Source organism: Sciurus vulgaris (genome assembly GCF_902686455.1).
Source record: "Sciurus vulgaris genome assembly, chromosome: 6".
NCBI classification, from domain to species: domain Eukaryota; kingdom Metazoa; phylum Chordata; class Mammalia; order Rodentia; family Sciuridae; genus Sciurus; species Sciurus vulgaris.
In genome coordinates this window covers 145122744-145147584 of record NC_136466.1, presented here as the reverse complement: position 1 = coordinate 145147584, position 24841 = coordinate 145122744, and the positions used below count along the sequence as shown (strand labels likewise).

At 37.7% G+C, this 24841-nt stretch overlaps 1 protein-coding gene across 4 annotated transcripts in view; it reads right to left on the bottom strand.

The window, feature by feature from the left end:
- The window catches only part of DROSHA (drosha ribonuclease III), a 120745-nt gene that overhangs the window by 88166 nt on the left and 7738 nt on the right, over positions 1 to 24841 (bottom strand). For 3 of the 4 annotated variants that reach the window (XM_079144479.1, XM_079144480.1, XM_079144481.1), the window contains 7 exons: positions 22764 to 22856; positions 17656 to 17766; positions 17203 to 17434; positions 15831 to 15972; positions 13890 to 14044; positions 10537 to 10617; positions 4750 to 4836 (listed from right to left, as the gene is read on the bottom strand). In XM_079144479.1, coding sequence (XP_079000605.1) covers positions 4750 to 4836; positions 10537 to 10617; positions 13890 to 14044; positions 15831 to 15972; positions 17203 to 17434; positions 17656 to 17766; positions 22764 to 22856 — 901 coding nt within the window. The remainder of the gene's footprint in view (positions 1 to 4749; positions 4837 to 10536; positions 10618 to 13889; positions 14045 to 15830; positions 15973 to 17202; positions 17435 to 17655; positions 17767 to 22763; positions 22857 to 24841) is intronic. The other variant, XM_079144482.1, reaches the window with a different exon arrangement.

Here is a 24841-nt window from a genome sequence, read left to right as displayed (position 1 = left end):
GCAAAAAAGCTGGAGTATCCATCCTCATTTCAGATAATGTAGACTTCAGGCCAAAGTTAGTCAGAAGGGATAAAGAAGGACATTTCATACTGCTTAAGGGAAGCATAAATCAGCAAGATATAACAATCATAAACATCTATGCCCGAAAAAGTGGCTCATCCATGTATGTCAAACAAATCCTTCTCAATTTCAGAAACCTAATAGACCATAACACAATAATACTAAGTGATTTTAACACACCTCTCTCACCACTGGACAGATCTTCCATACAAAAATTGAATAAAGAAACCACAGATCTCAATAACACAATCAATAATTTAGACTTAACAGACATTTATAGAATATACCATCCGAACAAGAGCGAATACACTTTCTTCTCAGCAGCACATGGATCCTTCTCTAAAATAGACCATATATTATGCCACAAAGCTAATGTTAGCAAATACAAGAAGATAGAGACACTAGCATGTATTCTATCAGATCATAATGGATTGAAGTTAGAAATAAATGAAAGAGTAAAAAACAGAAACTATTCCAACACCTGGAGATTAAACAATATGCTATTATGATGAATGGATAACAGAAGATATTAGGAAGGAAATTAAAAAATTCTTAGACGTAAATGAGAACAAAGAAACATCATATCAAAATCTCTGGGACACGATGAAAGCAGTACTTAGAGGGAAATTAATTTTATGGAGTGCATTTAATAAAAGAAGTAAAACTCAACAAATAAATGACCTAACACTACGGCTCAAAGCCCTAGAAAAAAAAGAACAGACCAGCACCAAAAGTAGTAGAAGACAGGAAATAGTTAAACTCAGAGCTGAAATCAACGAAATTGAAACAAAAGAAACAATACAAAAAATTGACAAAATAAATAGTTGGTTCTTTGAAAAAATAAACAAAATTGATAAACCTTTAGCCACACTAACAAAGAGAAGACGAGAGAAAACCCAAATCACTAAAATTCGGAATGAACAAGGAAATATCACAACAGACAGGATTGAAATACAAAACATAATTAGAAGCTATTTTGAAAATCTATACTCCAACAAAATAGAAAATTTTTAAGACATCAACAGGTTTCTAGAGACATATGAATTGCCTAAACTGAACGAGGAAGACATATACAATTTAAATAGACCAATTTCAAGTAATGAAATAGAAGAGGTCATCAAAAGCCTACCAACAAAGAAAAGTCCGGGACCAGATGGGTTCGCAGCCGAGTTCTACAAAACCTTTAAAGAAGAGCTCATTCCAATACTTCTCAAAGTATTCCATAAAATAGAAGAGGAGGAAATCCTCCCAAACTCATTCTATGAAGCCAATATCACACTTATACCTAAACCAGACAGAGACACATCAAGGAAAGAAAATTTCAGACCAATATCCTTAATGAACAACGACGCAAAAATTCTCAACAAAATTTTAGCAAATCACATACAAAAACATATTAAAAAGAGAGTGCACCATGATCAAGTGGGTTTCATCCCAGGGATGCAAGGTTGGTTCAACATCAGGAAATCAATAAATGTAATTCACCATATCAAAAGACTTAAAGTCAAGAATCACATGATTATTTCAATAGATGCAGAAAAAGCATTTGATAAAATACAGCACCCCTTCATGCTCAAAACACTAGAAAAAATAGGGATAGTGGGAACATTCCTTAACATTGTAAAGGCCATTTCTGCTAAGCCCATGGCTAATATCATTCTAAATGGTGAAAAACTGAAAGCATTCCCCCTAAAAACTGGAACAAGGCAGGGATGCCCTCTTTCACCACTTCTATTCAATATCGTCCTTGAAACTCTAGCCAGAGCAATTAGACAGACCAAAGAAATTAAAGGGATACGAATAGGAAAAGAAGAACTCAAACTATCCCTATTTGCTGATGATATGATTATATACTTAGAGGAACCAGGAAATTCCACCAGAAAACTTTTAGAACTCATAGGTGAATTCAGTAAAGTAGCGGGATATAAGATCAATGCACATAAATCTAATGCATTTTTATACATAAGTGATGAATCTTTGGAAAGAATAATTAGGAAAACTACCCCATTCACAATAGCCTCGAAAAAAATAAAATACTTGGGAATCAATCTCACAAAAGAGGTGAAAGACCTCTACAATGAGAACTACAGTACACTAAAGAAAGAAATTAAAGAAAACCTTAGAAGATGGAAAGATCTCCCATGTTCTTGGATAGGAAGAATTAATATTGTCAAAATGGCCATACTACCTACAGTACTATACAGATTCAATGCAATTCCAATTAAAATCCCAATGATGTACCTTACAGAAATAGAGCAAGCAATTATGAAATTCATCTGGAAGAATAAGAAACCCAGAATAGCCAAAGCAATCCTTAGGAGGAAGAGTGAAACAGGGGGTATTGCAATACCAGATCTTCAACTCTACTACAAAGCAATAGTAACAAAAACGGCATGGTATTGGTACCAAAATAGAAAGGTAGATCAATGGTACAGAATAGAGGACACGGACACAAACCCAAATAAATGCAATTTTCTCATACTAGACAAAGGTGCCAAAAATATGCAATGGAGAAAAGATAGCCTCTTCAACAAATGGTGCTGGGAGAATTGGAAATCCATATGCAACAGAATGAAACTAAACCCATATCTCTCACCATGCACGAAACTAAACTCAAAATGGATTAAGGACCTCGGAATCAGACCAGAGACCCTGCAGATTATAGAAGAAAAAGTAGGTCCAGATCTTCAACATGTCGACTAAAAAGCTTTCTCTCAGCAAAGGAAACTATCAGCAATGCGAAGAAAGAGCCTACAGAGTGGGAGAGTATCTTTGCCAATCATACTTCAGATAGAGCACTAATCTCCAGAATCTATGAAGAATTCAAAAAACTCTACTCCAAGAATTCAAATAATCCAGTCGACCAATGGGCTAAGGAAATGAATAGACACTTCACAGAAAAAGATCTACAAGCAATCAACAGTCATATGGAAAAATGTTCAACATCTCTAGTAATAAGAGAAATGCAAATCAAAACCACCCTAAGATTCCATCTCACCCCAGTTAGAATGGCGATTATCAAGAATACGAGCAACAACAGGTGTTGGCGAGGATGTGGGGAGAAAGGTACACTCATACCTTGCTGGTGGGGCTGCAAATTAGTGCAGCCCCTCTGGAAAGCAGTGTGGAGATTCCTTAGAAAACTTGGAATGGAACCACCATTTGACCCAGCTATCCCACTCCTTGGCCTATACCCAAAGGACTTAAAATCAGCATACTACAGAGATACAGCCACATCAATGTTCATAGCTGCTCAATTCACTATAGCCAGATTGTGGAACCAACCTAGATGTCCTTCAATTGATGAATGGATAAAGAAGCTGTGGTATATATATACAATGGAATATTACTCAGCCATAGAGAATGATAAAATTATGGCATTTGCAGGCAAATGGATGAAATTGGAGAATATCATGCTAAGTGAGATAAGCCAATCTCAAAAAACCAAAGGTCGAATGATATCGCTAATAAGTGGATGAGGACACATAATGGGGGGAGGGAGGGGTTAGTGTTAGGGTTAGAGTTAGGGTTAGGGAGGGGGGCAAGAATGGAGGAAGGAAGGACTGTATAGAGGGAAAAGAGGGGTGGGAGGAAGGGAAAAAATAACAGAATGAATCAAACAACATTACCCTATGTAAATTTATGATTACACAAATGGTATGCCTTTACGCCATGTACAGAGAAACAACATGTAACCCATTTGTTTATAATAAAAAAAAAAGAATGATCAAAAAAAAAAGAAAAGAAAAAAGAAAAAAGTCTGACACAAAAGACCACATATTTACATGTAAAATATCAACACAGGCAACTCCACAGACAGAAAATATCCTCTAAGGCTAAGGTGTAGGAAAGAACTGATTACTAATGGGCACAGGTTTCTACTAAATGAGAAAAATGTTCTCAAGTTAGATTGTGAAGATGGTTTTCATTAAAAATCATAAATTATACACATTAAATGGGCGAATTTTATGATATATGACTATCCATGAAGTTATTAAAATACATAATTATTGAATATTCTAATTCTGAAATAGAAATGTCTTGATAAGAATAAATAAATTTCATACTGTGAGAGGCAATACAGCATAACAGAATAATATATAAGCACCGACACTGCAGCTTGATCCCTGGGTTCAAATAACCACCTGCCCCTTGACACCTGAGAAATCTCGAGAAATTATGAAACCTCACCTAAAAAACCCATGCAATATGTGGATAATGGCTTTGAACAGGTATGTTGGGCGAATTAAATTAATACATGCTAAACACTTAGAATGGTGTCTAGAACATAGTATATGCTCAAAAATATTAGTTGCCATTATTATTGTCATAAATATACTGTAGATTTTCTTATTTGGGTCACAAGACAATAAATAAGTTGTTCACTGATTGTTAAGAGATATGGAAATGTTCTCATTTTTCCCACATCACTCCTTCAACTAACACCTCTATAATTCACTGGCTATTTTGAATTTGGCTATTGTGTAGTACCAATAATACAAATGAAAAAACATACAGTAGTATAGTGGTGGGGAGCTGAAATAAACTTCCATTATGATAAAAGTCAATTTTATCAACAAAATTATTTTTAAAAGAACATTAAAGAACTGAATCTGTAACTTAGTATATTCCCATTTTAATCTATTTACATTCTAAATTATACACAATTTGATTTTATTAGGAACTTACTAAAAAGTTTGTAGGAGGGGAGACTGTGATCCGATAGTGGAAAAGTCTACCAGCATTGTTAGTCATAGGACGACAGGGCTTGATGGCCTGCGGGAGAAAACAAAATGAGCTTACAAGTAAATCAGAAAACATCTGTACTTACTAATGGACTGTATTTTCAGATTTACAAATGACAAAAGAGGTTTTACCTGTGTTCCCTCCCAGACTGTTAGGAAAGAACACTTTAACACTAATAGGTGAATAAAACGAGCAGGTCAGCCAGTTGCCTTGAACTTGCAATCCTCCTGCCTCAGTCTCCAAAGAGCTGAGATTTCACCTAATTTCTTGATCAGGGCCGGTTCCCATTCACTCTATTGGTTCTCCTATGAATCAGGATATCATGACTCACTTGCTTACAAGAACCCCATCCTCATCTCCAAATGTCATGTCAGGACTCTTGGGTGGTCCTGTTAACCAGCTCCACAGAAGCAACTTCTCCCCTTTGGTTGGAATCACATCAAAGATGAATCATCATCTAATACTCAGGCAGCTTATTCTGGTTCCAGTCCTACAAGATGGATGGTGGAAACAGGCCACACAGGGAGACTGATGATCAACTGGCCAGAAGGGTCTCCACCCAGAGAAGACTTTAGGAAATGTTTCCCCCTTTCTTGAACCTGTATTCACCCTGGGTCAGTTACCAAGTTCATTTCTTCAACTTAAGGAAGTTTAAGTTACTCATTTAAGTGATCATTCAAAGTTTATGAAAGCAGCACCTGTGCTGAGGGGGGTCTTGTCTCCTGGAAATCTCAGAGTCAAGGTTAGGAAGCCACAGACCAAGCTATATCATACTGCTGACGTGCATACCAACCCAGGTAGACACCTGAGTGAGGTGAGATGTCTTTCACTTTATAGCCACGATGTCTACTGTTATACACTAGACAGGGGTTGAGATAACAGGACCTTAGGATCTTCTTAGATATAATATCCTAAGACCATCTTCTTTTCACTTGTTAAACAGCACAAAAATCACCTTTAACTTATAAATACATTTTTAAACAGCAGGGAAATTAATCTCAGAAATCAGATTTTTAATAGGAAATAAAAACAGTGAATGGAATAAATATACAAGGTAAAAATAGAGGTGTCAGAAACAAAGGAATTATGAGAGATGATGGGATAAAACATGCATAGAGCTTAAGATGGAAAAAGGAAAACAGAAAAGGAAGGGAAAAAAAAAATCAGTGAATCGGTGAGTATGCTGTGACAGACACAGACTCACTGCCCAGCTGTGGAAAGTGTGACTATAAAGAGCTTTCAGCTGTCAGGTCCTTCTGGGTATTTCCCCAGTGCTGAGCCTTATCCCCCAACATCAGGTGTGGCCCACATCAGGTATTGAGCTTAGCAGAAGTATAAGAGTTCCACTAATTCAGCCCAACTCTACTGGGTAAAATTCTCTCCACAGATAACCCCCAGGTTGAATGAGGCTTCGCTGGGCCTTACTCATAGTTCAGCTATGTCCAATCCTTATACCTCTGTCCAATCCTTATACCTCTTCCTTTCATAGGGTTCCTTATACCTAATAGACATCCTGCACTCCAAATACCACCTTAGCATCTGCTTATAGAGACCCCAATATGTCGTAGTTGATACTAGGAGTGGTCCAAGGAAGCAGGAACTAAGAACTAACACAGAGGACCACCTAACAAAGAGGACCCCATCACTGTGGTGGGTAGAGCACACACAACCCCTTACACTAGACTGCATGCTAATTAAAACTTTCAGAGACCAAGATCTAGAAAGCTGAATCAGTGAAAGCAGGTGCAATAATCTGTCAGGTGGCTATGATTAAAGAATAGAAGTAGCTAGAAGGATAAGGTCTACTATTCCTTGGGTAGTACATGGCAATTACTAAGCACTACAGATGTTACACCATGGTCCTCAAACCTCAGTCTGCCCAGAAATCATCTGGAAGGCTTGTTAAATCTCTAATTACTTGCTCTCCACAGCCAGTTTCTGACTCTGCTGCTGGGGCAGGCTGAGAATCTCCATTTCTTAAGCCGATACTACTTGGATGACCTCACTTGGAGAATCCCTACTCTTCAAAAATGTAACAGCAGAGGAGAAAATGCAACTGAAAGGCAGAAGTGAAAACCAGAGGGCTTCTCAAAGGCACTCAAGAACCTTTGATCACCTGCATTTAGAGAAAAGAGAAAACCAGGACCAAGCTCAGGCTTACCCATGAAAGCAGACACACTTGAAGGACAACTGACAGCCAACCAAGGTAGGTCTGTTATGCCAAGGTCTGTTATGCCCTGGACACCTGGAGACCTGGGTTGGGGACATTTAGGTTTTAACTCCTCAGACTCCTCTAAACCATCTTCCTATGCAGAGATGGCAATCTCTCACCTGTGATGGAAGACAAAGGAAGATCCTACATGCAGACTGGACACATCATCCTAGCAGCTCATCAGACTAGAGAATATGAAGCCAAGATAATAATTGGAGTTTTGGTTGATGTCTGGCTTATAGTGAGTCTACTGAATCCACATATCTACCCAGGGGTCATTTCCCTGGTCCTCGAATTTATCATTTGAACTGATATAACAGCAGATTGCACCACACCACATTGGGTCCTGGACCTGTGGAGTTAAGAGGTATCATGATGGGAAGACCAAGCAAAAGTCACTGGAATTACCACCACCACCATCCCCCACCCAACTAGCACACAACAGTGCATTCTGGGGACAATGGAAATCAGTGTCACTCTTAAAGATATGATGGACACAGGGTGAAGGACATCTGTTTAATTTATCAATCTGACCCCCTGAAGGACCCTAGATGATAATGGCAGAATATATGGCTACCATGTTAGGCATGGTAGCTTAGTGAGTACAGGTTTTGTTTATTTGTTTTTATGGTATTGGGGATGGAACCCAGGAGCACTCTACCACTGACCTACATCCCTATCCCTTCTTATTTTTTACTTGGAGACAGGGTCTCACTAAGTTGTCCAGGCTGTCCTTGAACTTGTGATCTTCTACCTCAGCCTTCCAAGTCACTGGGATTACACGTGTGCACAACCATTCCTGGCACTGAAAACATCATAACCTCAGAAACAAAATACGTGGCAACTGACTTGGTGAATGTGTTCTTTTCCATTCCAATCACAAATGGGGTTCATAATGTTCTGCAGACAACATTAACAGTTTAGCCCTAGGGCTCTGTTAACTCTCCCACCATCATAAAATCCAGAGCTCACAACTATCTGGACATACTGCAGAACATCACACTGCTCCAATACATCTATGACAGTCTACTCATCAGGCTAGAGGCCTTGGTCAAATACATGTACTACGCAGGACAAGAGATAAACCCTACAATAATTCAGGAGCCTACCACAGTCACACAGGATGGAGTGGTCTGGGGTGCCAAGACATTTCCTACAAAGTAAAAGAAAAACGATTCTATCTTCCACCCCCTGGAATGAAGAAACACAACACTGGTGGTCTCTTCAGGTACAGGAAGCAGAATAATCCAAACCCAGGAAGATTGCTCTGGCCCATTTACAGGTGGCACCAAAGGTTGCCAGCACTCAGCACAGCCCTGTTGAGGAAAGCCTAAGTAGTTCCAGGCTATAGTACAATCAGTCCTGCTTACTGCAACCAAACAACTCATAAGATTTTACTATGTTGATAGGAAAAGAGGTCAAGAGGAGACTACGGCAGGCCACACTGGGAAAATCACAATGCTGGTCTCTGGGGTCCTGAAGGAAGGCCATGCCATCTGTAGTGAAGAACATGTGCTTTGAAAAAGAACTCCTAGGGTGTTTGTAGGCCCTAGTAGAAATAGAAGACCTGGTCCAGGGACATCAGGTAGACATGTGGCCAGACATGCCCATCATAAGCTGGATTCCTTCAGTACTATCAGGCAATTAAGTTGAGTGGCACAGACAACCATCCATCATAAGATGTAGGTGGCACATCCAAAGTCAAGCATAATAGGAACAGAGCACAAAGGAGCTACCTGGGCAAAAGGCCCTGATCCCCATGGCACCACCACTATTAGACCAGCACCTTTCCCTCAGGTAAGGGAGGATGTAGAGTTGAAGGCAGAGGAAAAAGCCTAGCCTTGGCTTGCAAACAGGTCTGATGGTAAGAGGGTACAAACCAAAAATGAACTGCACTACAGTCTCACTCAGCAGTGGCTTTGAAAGACAACGATGAAGGAAAATCTCCCCAATTTCAGGCAGTATGACTGTCATGCACTTGTATGGAAAGAGAAGTGGCCTGAAGCTAGAATAGAAAAGGACTCATGTACAGAAGCATGTGGCTCTGCCTGGTGAGTGACCCAAAAGGAAAAAGACTAGAAAATCAGGGATGACAGTCTTGCAGTGGAGACTTGTGAGGGAGTAGTGAGGGCCACACAGTAGGGAACATGATTTCTAAATCAAACATGGGTGTCAATCAGAGTAGCCAGGTACTACTCTGATTACTCGGAACAGGTAACAGAGCACCAATAAGACAAAAAGACTACAGCAGACAGTGTCTGTCCTCAGGTTCCCCAGAGTGGACAGGATGGGCACATGAAGTGGCCCCAGTAACAGAGATGGAGGGTTCACATAAGCCCAACAGCACAGACCCCTTTTACCCAAGCTAAGCTAACTAAGCTAAATACAACTACCAAACATCCAACTGGTCAGCCACAGTGACTCACACTGAGCCCTCAAATGACACCAGTCCTTGAGGACACAAACATGCCACTCCATCAAGACACGAATTAACGTAAAGTTTGTCTTTCCTGCGTATAGGAGCTCAGTTAGCACCACCACCTACTGTTTCCATCAAGGAAGGGCCTGCTGCCAAGCTGTGAGGAAAGCCAGCAGCTTGCAGATACAGCTGACAGCGCCTCATGGCCGGCTCATCTGGCTAAGTCTCAGCGGCAGAGCCCCTCTCCCAAGGTCATGTCCTTTCTGGGAAGGCTGCCGTGGGGACTAAAGGGAAGTTATGTTGGCCATTAAGTCTAACATAAGAAAATCCCCACAAGCCAGGTGTGAGCAGGCTCACATCACAGCGTGACTCTCCCTCTGCTCTGCCCTGCCTTTGTTCTCTCCTTGTCACAGGTGTTGATCCCGAATCAATATCTAAGCTCCCAATCTGAGGCAAAGCACTGATGCTCGCAGATGCTGCCTTGTCCCACACTACCTTGCTTTAATCAAAGACTTCCAAAGACAAGGTAAAAGTGAGGCAACTAGCTCAAATTATTAGGCACTGTCTCATATTCATTATTTCAATTATTATAGCCTCAAACAAGTCTTAAGTAGAAATTAAGGCTTTAAATATATTATGTTTAAATATAATGCATTGAATCACAAAGCAATAATCTTGGGATTAATGAAAATACCTTACCAAAAAAAAAAAAAAAACAGAAAAAACAAAGAAAATAGAACCAAAATGGAGTAATTGTGTTTCTCCAGGGCAATTCATAAACATTTATGATGAAAACATGAAAAAGTACTGTAATGTATATAGTTTTAGAATGTTTAAAAGAATAAGACACATATCAAATACACTATGCCTAATTTAAATGGCAGGGTTTTCAGACCCTTTCATTTTCCTTGATAACATTCCTCACTCTACCCTCAAAATCCAAGTTCTTTTCCTCTGCAATTTTTAGTAACAGACTCTTAGGGAATATGAAAAGATAATTTTGATGTCATTATTTCACTTAGTGGGAAGAGAATAGTAACAGCATCTGTCTACCTCTGGCTCCTCAGCACTTACAAACACTGTAACCCAAGCCAGTTACCTCTTCTCCAGGATAAATGCTGTGCCGAATTCCGGTGCGTCTTGCTTTTGCACTGCATTTGCAGAGTGGTCCATCATTCATCTGTCAAAAACAGAATGTAATTCGTTTTTATTGGGGGGACAATCCGCACCATGCCCGATGATGCCTTGGAAACTGCAGGCTTTAATGTCACAAGTACTGAGGCTCTGAAGAGGCTGTCACGGTGAGGAGATTAAACGGATGTTCCAAAACCAATAAAGCTGCAAACTGTCTATATTGTCTGATAAAGGGAAACTGTATGACAACACCGGATTCCCAAGTTATTTGTGCAGCCAAGCAGGAAATATCAGTGTCAGCACTCTGTTTGCCCCCATCATCTCCTACCTCTTTTTAGGACATTTTTTTCCTTTCTCTTATTTCAGGAAAAATGACTTTCACAAAAAGAAAGTATATTTTATATCCTGGAGAAAGTCACAGAATGCTTTGAAGGTGACCTGCAGATTAAGAGTTTAAAAAAGAAAACCTTAAGGTACCTCTGAAGCAGAAAGAAGAAAATGACTAGTGAAATTAGAAAAACTCTCAACACTAGTCAGATTCAAATGCATCTTCTTTCTCCTGAATTCATTTTACCGGTTGAAACTCCACCCCCATGACTCAGTAAGTGAATAATTTTGATGCCCCTCAGATAGAAAGATGAGTGCTAAGCAAAGGGAGATAAATACCAGAGTCCATGTACTCAAGGAATATTTATCTAGAAAGGAGAAAAAATGATGTATTTATTCACTTACTTACTTAGATATCTATCTATCTATCTAGCTATCTATCTATCTATCTATCTATCTATCTATCTATTTATTTTTGTGGCACAAGGGACTGAACCCAGGCTTTCATGCATGCAATACAAGCAGATCCCCAGCCCTGTATTTAGTAATTAAAAAAAAAAAAAAAAAGAGGAAATCCATTTGAATAGCTGTACCACTGGGGTTGCCAGGCTTGGTCAGGGAAGGCTTCAGAGATGCAAAGTGGAGGGCAGAACAGGACAGGACAAAAAGATGCTAACCCTGAGGTATGAGCATGCATGAAAGAAAAAGAGAAGGCAGAAATTCCATGTTATGCTCCAGGATGTGAGACCCCCCCAAAATTGGAATGGATCATTTATGTGGGTAGAAAAGAACAAAGGAAAACTGAAATCAAAATCTAAAAAATCAAAATCAAAATCTTAAACATTAGTTTTACAAGTTTATCCAGTACATATGTATTGAACAAGTTCTGACTTCCTTTTCTTATCATTTCCTAACTAATACAGTATGACTATTTACACAGCATATACATTGCACGAGGTAATAAGCAATGCAGAGATGACTTAAAGTACACCAGATGACATGTGTAGGTTATATACAAATACTATTTTCTATAAGGGACTCAAGCATCAGTGCATTTTGTTATCTGTGGGGACCTTAAAACCAATACCCACTTGGCTATCAAGGGGTAACTATACACCTATACAGATTTCTTTGAAGTTCTAAGGATTTGCATAAAAATCAAAAGGAGATCAATAGAGAAAAGGAACCAAGGTGGGAAGGAGGAGGGGATGTTCTGGGGAGTGTTACTGGCCAAATTTATAGTTATATTGTATATTGTGTGCATGTATGAATGTGTAACAATAAATACCATCAGTATGTACAACTACAATGCACTAATAAAACAATGTAGGGAAAAAAACATTAAAACTACATAGAAATAACCTTACTATCCAAAATATATATTTTGTTTGTTTTTTATTTTTTAAGATATCTAAAATAATAGCTGGCGAATAAGAGACATAATAAGATTCCATCAAAAATCACAACACACTTCAAATGTCAATTATAAATAGAATGAAAAATGTGGAAACTGCTTGGTGCGCACTAATTTCCAGGGCAGCAGACAGACATCCTCCATTCTTGCCTTTTATAGATCTGGGCTCCTACAAAGATCAGCCCTTTAAAAAGCTCAACTGTACAGGGGACACAAAACCAAATTCAATAAACAGAACAGAGTCCTTGTCAAATCTCCAATGGGAATAAGAATCCACAGAAGATGGGTGCTTCTTGACAGAACAGAAGCCAATCTTAAAAAAAAAAAAAAAAACAAAAAAAAACACACATATGGGGAAGGCTTTTTTGTTGTGAAGGCAAAATGTTCTGAAATTGGACTGTAGTGATGTTGTACAGCCCTCTGAATAAATAAAGACAATGAATTGCGAAGCATGGCGGCACACACCTATAATCCCAGCAACTGGAGAGGCTGAGGCAGGAGGATTGCAAGTTCAAAGCCAGCATCAGCAATTTAAAGAGAGGCTCTGCACAACTTAGCAATACCCTGTCTCAAAATAAAAAATAAAATGGGCTGGGGATGTGGCTCAGTGGGTAAGCACCCCTGGGTTCAATCCCAAAAAAACCCACCGAACTTAAAACTGGTGTACAAATTATAACATGTGAATCACAACTCAACAAATCTGTTAAAAAAGAAAGCCATATACATGATCAATATATAAAAATAAATTTTAAGATAAATCAGCAACTTTGCAAACACTTCTGTTCAATTCCAAGAAAACAAAAAATACATTTTTGCCAGTCATCCTAAATGTAAAATTGTATCAAAAAAGGTTCTTTTCCCAATGGCTGTCACCTATCAAGAATCAGGAGAATAGCATTCTAATTAGTAGAGGCTAGTATGAATTTATTCACAAAATACAAATTTTAAATTATTTTATAAAACATGTAGATATGTTTTATTATGCTTAATTTCATATGCATGAAAGATCCTATTTTTGTAGTATGTATATTTGCAAGGTACAAATCTTTTATAAAGATGCTATTACATATTACTTAAAAATAAAATAGTAATTAAAAATAAAAATGGTCCAACCATTACATCATTAGCTCAAACATGTAACAAAGAAGAGAACCTACCAGGACTCGTGACTATCACCAATTGACACTAAGTTTTATACTGCTATTTTGTTTACTATTTTGCAGCAAGATACCTTCTAGGTGAAATGCTTTCAAAAAGACCTACAAGTTCTCTTTCTCATCCAACTATTTGTCTCCTACCTTATACTCCAAGTTTAATGAGGCAGCATCATTATCCTGCTCCCCAACACAGAATTTACAAATATCATCAAGTATGAATCAAGGAACAGCTGCTCTGGAGCTTATGCTTTGGAGCTGAGCTCTGAAGCTGAAAAGAAATAAACTGAAAAAAAATGACATGTAACCCTGAGAGTAAGCTTCCATTTCAATACCAGCCAACATGCATCTTCTGAGCCCAGAGCCATAAATGTGATGTGTGGGTTTGCAATCTTCATAACAAGGGCATAAAAACGCACGCACCTGGCCTGGATCATTGTACCAAAGTTCATCATGAAGTCGGTCAGGGTGGGCCTTTTTGCGTTTGATTTCTGCAATGACGTCAAAAACTTCCGAGTCGGAGCTGCTAGAACAGGTGCTATCCTCATCAGACTCACATTCGGATTCACTGGAGCTCTCTAGTAGAAATTAAAGCAATTAACAGAATGGTTCTTCTGGGGAACTTTTAAATCACCTGAACCTCTATTGGAAGGACAGTTGTTTATCTTCCATCAAATACTTGAGGGTCTACTATGTACCAAAAACTCTGCTAAGCAAAACCAAGAAAAATAACACAGCCTATAGCAATGCTAAGCCATATTCTCGTTGGGGAAGCAAAGAAAATAAGAATTCTACAGAGAAAAAACAACCTAATGAACAATGCTAGATAAAATGAAATAACACAGCAGTTTGTGATTTCACACTTACAATACTGTAGTGATTCAGAAAAGGGCAAAGCCACTATGATCCAAAAAGGTCAGTGATGACTTCATGGAAGGGTCACATGAAACCCAGGCACTGAGGAGGGAGAAGAGTTAAAAGAGAAGAGAAGGGAAGGGAAGGGAAGGGGGAAAGAATGGAGAGGGAGAGCCACAGGCAAAGCACACAGGTAAGAACAGTGGGGAACCTGGGAGCTGAGGGACTGCAAGTGTTTCAAATGCCAGAATGAAGGCTGTGAATGCAACACTGAAGATTTTTTTTCTCTCAATAGTAGCAATAGAAGATTTAAGTCCTTGAAAATGACTAGATAAAAACAAAGAATATGCTAAATTAAATAACCCAGTCAGAAAAAGGCAAATACTGCATGATTCCACTTATATAAGGTACCTGAGGTAGTCAAATTCATAAAGACAGAAAGTAGTGGTGGTTGCCAGGGCCCAAGGTGAGGGGCTTTTGAGAGAGTTATTGCTTAATGGGTACAAAGTTTCACTTTTACAAGATGAAGATCTGGAAATTGGTTGCTACTCATGTATATTCCTTACTATTACTGAACTGGACATTTAAAATGATTAATATGGTAAATTTTATGTTATATGTATTCAACCATGATTTTTTAAAAGACCCAGAAGTTAGATTAATCCTATTAGAAACTAATGTAGCAGCAACATAATAATGAGTTATATTTATAATCTATGGTCATACCCATTTTTTAGACGGGAAACCCAAGGCATAGAGAGATTAAATCATTTGCCCAAAGTCACTTATGAAGGAAGTGATGGATCAGGGATCCCAACCCAGGCCATCTGGCTTCTGACTCAGTGTTTTTATCAGTATGGGTACTACCTTTCAGCCTAGGAGACATAACAAAGGTGAGCAGAAAAGAAAGAGGGATCACAGAGAAAAAGCAAATTGAATGCCTCATCTGTGTGTGATATTCTATTAAAAGAGAAGGATACAGAGTGGTAAAAACATTTCTATCCTCAAAAATCTCACCACCTACTTGGAACCTCAGAACACACTGGAAAAACTAGACCACCATGTGAAAAGGTTACAGAAACTGCCTGTGTGAGCAGAGAAGCCTTTGAATGGGGTGGGCCACAGCTGTTTCCAGTAATACCAGGAGCATCTGGCAATAGAAAGGGTGAAGGCAGGCTGCCTGCCCATCTTCAGAGACATGGGATACAGCTTCTGCATTCAGAGGGACCCTTGACTATAGTCCCTCTGATTCTAAGGTTGGACAACTCTACAAGGGATACACTTGTTGGCAAGCCTTGTGAATATTATCTTCTACCATTCTGCTGAACATAACTACAGGAAAAGAAGATCAAAAAGTAGAAGGTCCCCCTGCTGATGTATTCTGCTGACTGTAATGAAGGAAATAAAAACAAGAAATCTCACTTTGGACTCTGAAGGATACCTGCCAAATGGCCAGGATTAAGCAATAATAAAAGAGCACAATCTTGGTCCAGGGACTCTGCCACTCACCTAAATCTTCATCTAGCTTCGTCTTCGGAGGTTCCCACGGAGGCCTAGCAGCCTTGGCCTTTTCTTGCCTGCTCCCCAATTCTTCTTCGAATTTGTCATATAAGTCACGGAGCCTACTTGTCCCAACTACAGTAGAATCTCCCTTTTCAAAATAAAAGATTAATATGAAGAACTATATCTACAACGACCACATCAGAGATATAAAAGATCTCATTAGTAATCAGTTTTTACAACACTCTTCTTGAGATGCTGGGCAGTGGCCGCGAGCCACCGCTCCCAGTCAGTCACACCACTACTAGGGGAAGCAGCCCATGCTCCACTGAGCACTATGCTGCCAGTGTTTTCTGAGTACAGGTATTCAATAAATTATGGGAGCTATTCAACACTTCATTATAAAACAGGATTTGAGTTAAATGAATTTTCCCAACTGTAGGCTAATATAAGTGTTCGGAACACATTTAACACAGGGTAAGTTACATTACTGTGTTCATGGTAGGTTAGATGTATTAAATGAATTTGGACTTAAGATATTTTCAACCCATGATGGTTTACTAGGACATAACCCCATCCTAAGTCAAGGAGCATCTATATATTCACAAAATTCCAAACATAACCTTCTTACCTAATTCCATGCATTAAACTAACAATTCCAATCTCTTAAGCCCTAAATCTTAGTCAGTCGTTCCTTCAGTCATTCATTTAATTAATGAACACTGTAATATATATACCCTGTGGCAAATATGCCCACATTAATGGGATGGAAGGCATAATCCCTGCAGGGAAGAGAAAAAGAAAAGATAGAAAATAAAATGAAGTAAATTAAGATGGAAGAGAGAAAGGAGAGCAGTGTGTGGAGAAGGTCATGGAGTCCGTGGTGGCAATGACAGTGCCAGTTACAAAGGCATGATCCATCACCAAGAGCACATGCACCAAGAATCCTCTTTACAGTCAGCAAAAATGACACTGATTCCCCTTCCCAAATCAGCCAAGATGCAGAGGAGACTTTATATGACTGGTGATCCTTTGGCTGAGGCTACACTTCAAAAACTACCAGTATTGAGACTATCATGTCATAAAAAATGCAGAATAGATACATTCTTAACTTACTCATGTCCTTTGGCTTTTTAAAACAGCTTTTGTCTAGAGCGATGATTCTCAACTGGGGGCAATTTTCTCCCAGGGCATAGACAGCAATATGTGAAGACATTTTTGGTTTTATCGATTGGGGTAGGAGTACTACTGCCATCTAATGGAGCCCAGGGATGCTACTCAGCATCCTACAGTACCTATGAAGAACTACCTGCCCCAAAATGCCAAGAGTGCTAAGGTGAAGAAACCCTTGCCTACAGTTTCTCTCCTACTTTAGACCTACCACCTGATCCATGGGGTCGCTGGAGTAGTAGTTTTCTGAATGGGTACATCGAATCCACACAGGCTTGAGGAGCTCTTCTTCTTCCTCCTCATTTTTGTCAGGCAGTGTCTCCTCGGGCTCCTTTTCCTTAATAGAGGTATAGTTCTTCTCTTTGCCAGAGCTCTGGCTGTCACTCCATCTGTCTTTTTCTTCCTCCCAACGAGCTCTCTTCCTCTCCCTGCTTGGGGAACGGCTTCAAAATGGGAAAAGAAGGTTAATTATTAAAAATGCTCTTCCATCATATAAACTATTTGCTGCATGCTTCGCCTAAATAAAAATGCCATGCCAAGCCACCAAATTTACTTTTCATTAAAAACCTAGGATTCCCAAACACCAATCTGATAGCATCAGAATAACCTGTAGTTTATTTGTTTAAAAACACAAATTCCCAGACCCTACCCCAGATCTACTTACTGATTCACAATCTCCGAGGGTGGGGCCCAAGAATCTGTATTTTTAATAATCTCCCCGGGTAATTCTGGTGTGCATCCAGCAGGTTCAGGAACAGCTGGTAAACCGTAACTCCTGGGAGAGAAAGATATTTGGGAAATATTTGGAAACCTTCCTATAGGCACAACTTCAGCAACAAGAATACTAGTTTTGATTCTTAAAGATTTCAGTAAAACACGTCTCCTGTTGGAGGCAAACTCAGCCCAAGGACTATAACCCAAAAGTGAACTAGTTCTAACATCCCTAATCATCTCTCTGGAACTCTATTGGGTATTACTACTTAGGGAACCAAAACTCTGGCTAATTCTGAGCCCTATAAGTATTAATATTAACTGGTTAATAAGAAGAATGAAGAAAGCAACTCTTGGTTCCTTGAATTCCTGGGGTTTGAAATCTACAAAGATTCACCCTATAGATGTATTTCTTGGAGTAAAAACCTATAGGGCAGATTTTCATTTAAGCCCAAGAAATTTAGGCAGAACATAGACTGAGAATCCAGCTGGGGAGAGTAACTGCTTCATTAGACAGGCTGGTAGCCTCTTGAATCCACCAACAAAGTTACTATTACCCAACAAATTTATATTTGGATAAAAGTCACAAATTAACTATTTTCATTAATTCTACCATTAATTTCTAATTTTATCATAGAGAAAGTGTGTGTGGGTGTGTGTTTGTGTGTGTGCACTTGGAGAGATAAGAAAGATCACACATGTTGATTACTTATTTATATAACTTCCAAATGCATGTGTTCCATATGCATCATTAGTTTTGTTACCAGAAAATGTAATTGTCAAAGTAAAATTTGTGTCCACTGTACAAAAATAATAAAGCATAAATATAAATTAAAACAAAAATAATCCATCACACCAGAGATAACAATCTTTCACAAATACTTTAAAACATATATATGAAAATACATCTATCTATATATATGTAAATACACACACATAAACACACACACATTTTAATGACAAAAGAACTCTATAGCCTGCTCTTCGTGTTCAACAGCAAAACAGGTATATCTATTTCAATGTCTATATCTGTACCATTTTAATAGGTACATAGTAAACTTTTATATGTATACGCCATAATTTAACAAATCTGATGATGGTAGTTTTCCCCCACTGCAAACAATGCTACCATGAACACACTTATTCTCTGCACACTTATCAGATTATTTCCCCACGTGGTATACTTTTTTTAAGGCCCCTCCCCAGACAGGTAGTACCAGTTTGGATTACTATCAAAACCATAAGCAAGTTCCCATTTCCACACATCCTATCAATATAGTTCCTTTTATAATCTTTGTCATTCTTATGAAAAAAATCTAATTTACAATTTTTTATCACCATTGAAATGAATACATTTTGTGTCACTTCTTTTGTGACCATCTCAATCATACACTATGGCAGTATTTTTTAAATTAGAATTGTAGTCCTTTAAAAATTTATTGGGAAAATTTTTTATTAAGATAACTGTCCCTCATTTGTCACATGTATTGTAAACTTTTCCAGTTGTTTTCCTTTTAATACTTTTTACATATGTCATATAAAACTTTATAAAGTCAAATCTAGAGATCTTTTTATTAATACTTCCTCCTTAGTGTTTCACTTGGAAATCCTTTCCCATCCCAAGGCTAAATAAATGTTTACTATTTACTTAGTTACTTTTACACAAAATTTTTTTAATCTTTCTCTGCAAGATGCAAAGCAGAAATCTATTTTAAAATTTTTTCCTCCAATTGGTTTGTCAATTGCCAGTTTCTCCTGATTTGAAAAAAACAACTTTATTAGATACAACTTTATATAATATTTATTAGATGTTTTATGTATTCCTGAATGCTGCTCATTGTTTCTTTCACTGATTTATTCATATCCATAACAAATTTTTAAATTATTATGTAATTCCTAAACATTTACTACTACTAAAGCATGCATTATTGTTTTTCTTTATTATCCTAACTTCTATTCCAAAGAAAAATAGTCATTATGAAATTCTCAAACCAATACTTCAACTGAAATTACACTAAAATTATACATCTACATTTTATAACTTTATTCCCAATGGTCCTATTCATTTTTTAAATTTATTATAAGATATTAATTTTAATTAAAGTTTGGTAGTGACTACTTTGTTTTTTCCATTACATTTTCTAACTAGGTATTCCTGGCAGTCAAGAAGGCTATAAAACACCATCAGCTGACAGCAAGCACCTCTATGCTCCTAGCGGCTTTTTTCATTTGTTTTGGTGCTTACTTTGAGCCTAACGTTCTGCTAAGCTTTGATTGACATTCACATTTAATCTCTATCCCATGAAGCAGATATTAACATTCCCTAAAAATGAGGAAAAAGACTTAGAAATTGGTCACTTACCCAGTATCACAGCTTGAATACTAAAAGTTAATATGGTTGACAATAGCATTTTGACATGTTCTAACATCTCCCACCAGATGTTTAAATATTATTATTATAGATATCAAGAAACACAGGCAAAAGACATCCTTACTCCATCCCCTTAAACAGCTGTGCTGAATGACATGGTCAGGGCTGTCTGCTGTGAGGAGCAATCAGTATTCCCCTTTTTTTTTTTTCCTTCAATACTTTGAGGGAGTATTGCAAAACATTGTTTTTAAGGTATGTTAGGCACTCCAAAATTCAAAATCCAAATTCCAAATTGTTTCTTTTTAGCGATACTCTACTGCAATCTGTGATAACTTTTCCTCCTTTACAATATATACATCTCTAACTTTTATTTTCTCATCTGCTCCATTAGTTAGAACTCACAGGTCTGCCTTCTGTGAGCTACTGGGCACTGGAGAAGAAACCACTAGACCAAGGAGATTTCTAGATCTTATACATTTCCACCAACATAATATCCTGGCATTTTTGCTATCTCCTCGACTCCTCCTCTGGGGCTCTTCTCACTCCTCTAGTTAATCTCATCTAATCCATGGCATTTCAAACTGGGATCTCTTTTCTGAACTTTAGACCTGAATGTTCAATTAATTACCACACAATCCCATTTGGTTGTCTCACAGATTCTCAAAATTCACAAACCCCATATATTGAACTCCACCCTCTTGCCTCTTAGTGCCCACAATCCACAATAAGGAACACCAATCTCACATGGTCACTCAACATCGGATCAGTGATCAAGTCCTACTGACTCTCTCACAAACATCTCAATTAGGTCTTCCTTTTGCCATTACCGCTGCCATTGCACTGCTCTAAGCCACAGGCACTTCTTGGATGGATTACTACACAAGCATTCAAAACTGACTCCCAACCAGAGGCCTGGCCCTCCTGGAGCATTGTTCCACACTGTAGCCTCCACTCATGCTCTTCCTCTCTCCTCCTTGGCTGTCCCCCTGCACTAACACATTCCTTCTAGGACTACTCTACACTGGGTTTTTCACTATTATGTTCCCAGAGCAACTGTCCTCATCAAAAGCACTTCACTTTTTTTTTTTTTTTTCTGTGAAGTGGGGACTCTTATTAATGATATCACTTACATCAGTACAATACTTGGGGCACAGAATAAAACCATATTTTCAATTAGCATGAGGTAACAATGACAGGTAATGGGACCTCCTTGTCTTTGTTCTAATTTTCAACAATTTGATTCTTTTGAGATAGCATCAATGATGTGCATCATGAGATAGTGTTCTTCAGGAGATTATGGAAGTCTTATATTCCTAATCTACTTAAGTTTTTACTCATAAACAGATGCTGGTTTTATGATAAATACCTAATAAGCAGATACTGAGATAACCCTACACATTCTAACATAAAGAATTACAGATTTTCTAATACTAATTGATCTACCCAGGTAGTCTTGAAATAAACTCTACTGGTCATTTTAACACACTGCTGAAAACAACTTGCTAGTATTTTAATTAGTATTTCTATATCCATATTCTCAAGAGACACTGATTTGTAGTTCCTTTTCCCTTGGGTTAGGTCTTGCCACCTGAGTCTTCCTGCTATCATAGCCATGAGCTTAAGCTCTCCTTTCATTTTCTTCAGTGTTCAAGAACAATTTTAAAACTTCATGGAGATGGTACAAAATCAACTTTTTCTATTTTTCCATGGTTATTGGCCTATTACAATTTTCTGCTTCTTGTGTGACATCTGTAATTTTGTTTTCCTAGAAACCAACCCATCACATTCAAGTTTTTAGTTTGTTAAATATGTCTTTTTATCATTTTACAATGTTTAAATCTCCTTCGTTCTTGTAATGTACCTTCACAAAATTAATGACATTCACTTGCCATTTTTAGTTGTATCATCTTTCAAAAAACCAATACAAATATACTTGTATTGCTCTAATTGTTTCATTATTTTATATTTAAATCATTTTTTCTGCTTTCCTTATACTCTACCAATTTCTAAAGCCAACTATTCAGATAATAAACATACAACTATTTATTTGGCACTGACTTTAGGTCCCATTCTAAGTGTATAATATATTTCAGTGACCATCCCTCAATAAGGTAAATATGACTAATTTACAGATAAAGAAATTAGGACCTAAAAAGGGTGGATAATTTGGCCCAGTAACAAAGTTGGGCAAACTAACAAAATGACCTCAAATCTATCAGATTCTAGGATACTACTGCTCTTAATTACCCTTATATAAGGTCATGAATTTTATTTCTGGATACAGAATTGGTTACACCCTATAAGGTTTGGATTATAGCAATCTTGATGTCATTAATCTATAGAAATGTGGCTACGTTTTGTTCTATTTTCCCAAACTGAACTAATTTAAGAGCATAATTATGAATTTCTAAGATTTTTTTTTTTAAACTTCTTTGAGTTACTAGTGCAATTTTATGGTACTGTGGTCAGATAAAGCAGCCAGTATATTTTCCAGTTTGGGGGAATTCCTTGTGTATAATCAATGCACCTGGCAAGGAAACTTTTAAGTGCCAGGCTGCTTAGCTTTCCATGGGTCATCCTGGCCAGATGCTGAGCTAATATGAAGACCTGGCTCATAGTCTGCACAAGCACAAAATCTGAATCCAAGGAGATAACCCTACTACTGCTTCCAGTGTCAACTCCTTGCTTACCTTCCAGATCTCTTATACTCTTTTTTGTAGGACCTTTCCAGAGATGGTGATCTTCGGTTGTCCCGGTGCCTGTGTCTCTCCCGTTCCCGCTCTCTTAAAGGAATTAATACACAGAGCTGTTTTCAACAGAAAGACTCAAAAACACCATCTCTTCACTGAATATATCTTCTAAATAGGAGGACCACATCTAAGAGTTTTCCAGGAGTTATTCACTAGGGGACATTTTATTCCTTCTTAATTTGTTAGAAGACAAAGGAGCTTTCCTTCATAGAACTTAACTAACTGGGAAAGTTTTTGCTGTTTTCTTTAAAGAAAGAAATCATACTTGAAGCTAAGTAATAAAGGGAATTTTATCACCATCTTCTCTCAGGACTTTTCAGTTAATTTCTGGTTATTTAAACTTTTCTCCCTACTGATTTCTAGAAAACTCTACTCATCCATTAAATAAGAATGCAGATTAAAGATTTCATAGTAAAGATTACCACAGGGTGCTTTGAACCCTTATGGATGGTAAGCCTGAGTAGTTCCAGCTATCACTAACCCACCAAGAGATCATGACTAAGTCACTCCAGTGCTACTTGCACCTGGAAAAAAATTCTAAATGAAGACACTGAATTGACCCAATGTAAAAATGGAATGAGGAATTTAAAAAACCTTCCAAATATAACAATAGCTTCTTAGTTTATTTAATAAGTACAGTGAAGATCTGGAACAAAAATCTGAATTCCAGTTTTTGAATTATACATTATTGGGGAAATAACCAGTCAAACCCAGAATGGGGAGTTGGGGGGAATGCTACATAGGTTGACTAACAGCACTTTAGATTTTGGAGTTTTTCAGATTTGGGAATATTTGCATAAACTTTACCAGTTGGTTATCCCTAATCTCAAAATCCAAAATCTGACATGCTCTAAAATATAAAAATTTTTGAGTATCAAGTAGACCCTCAAAAAGTTTTGGAATTCTACAGCATTTTTGACTTAGGCTTTCAGATTAAGGATCAGCAAAATGACTACAAAATGTCTGAACCAAAAATATCCCCCAACCTCTATCCAAATAAAAGAAATGTTAATACGCTGAAGTCAAAACTTATAAAACAGATCAGTGACTGCTTAGAAATTAAGACAATATTTATTTTTTTACTTAAAAGAATCCCCTGTTCTCAAGGAAGAGTCCTTTGAAAAATATGCTTTTGGCATATATACAACCCTCAGGTAATACATCTATCCAAATGAAACAATCGGAGTCTAGGATTCTACATTTGTCTGATATACTTCTAAAATCATAGTTTACACTTAGGTAGTAAATCTCAATTACAGAAATTAGTGAAGGGTGCCATATATCAAAAACAAAGGTAATTTGTAATGACGTGGCTGCTGAAAAGAATAATTGCCAATAATTTCCAAATAAAACTCTAATTAGAGGGTATTTCTAAGTTTTGTTTGTTTTTTAACAGATAGGCAAAAGAACTTTGCACTTAACACTTGATGATGACAGCTACCTCTGAGTGGGCAGGAATTGGACATAATTCCCTGAGTTTATTTAAAGGAAGAAAATCTATGCTTACATTACTTTTCCCAAGATTCTTCCCTATTTGCAAGCATTAAGATATTCCTTAAATACATTATGCTAGTCTGATGGGTACACATTTACTATCACAAAAAAGCCAACGGAAGTAGCGTGTGGTAGCACTAATAATCCAGGTGAGGCCCAGTCCACACCACCTTACCACACTGAAGAACAGCAAGCTCAGTGACCTGCACCTGTGTGTTTCTTTCCCCACTCCCGGGAGTAACCTTGATCTTTCATGGTAACAGATATATGTATATCCACTTCTTCAGAAGCCTTTCCTAGAAACAGTTTACCCAAAAGTTTGCAGGTGTTATTCAACCAAATTTGGAGGAGGAGGAAAAGAAGAAACATGGAATTTATAAAAGGATAGTTTTACTTATACCAAGAAGCAACCAGGACAGTATGTAGAATTTGCATAACCTTAACACAATCCAATGTACAAATTTATAAAGTTTCAGTTTTTCCCAATATACTTCTAGAAGTTATATTAGGACTTCACATGCCCA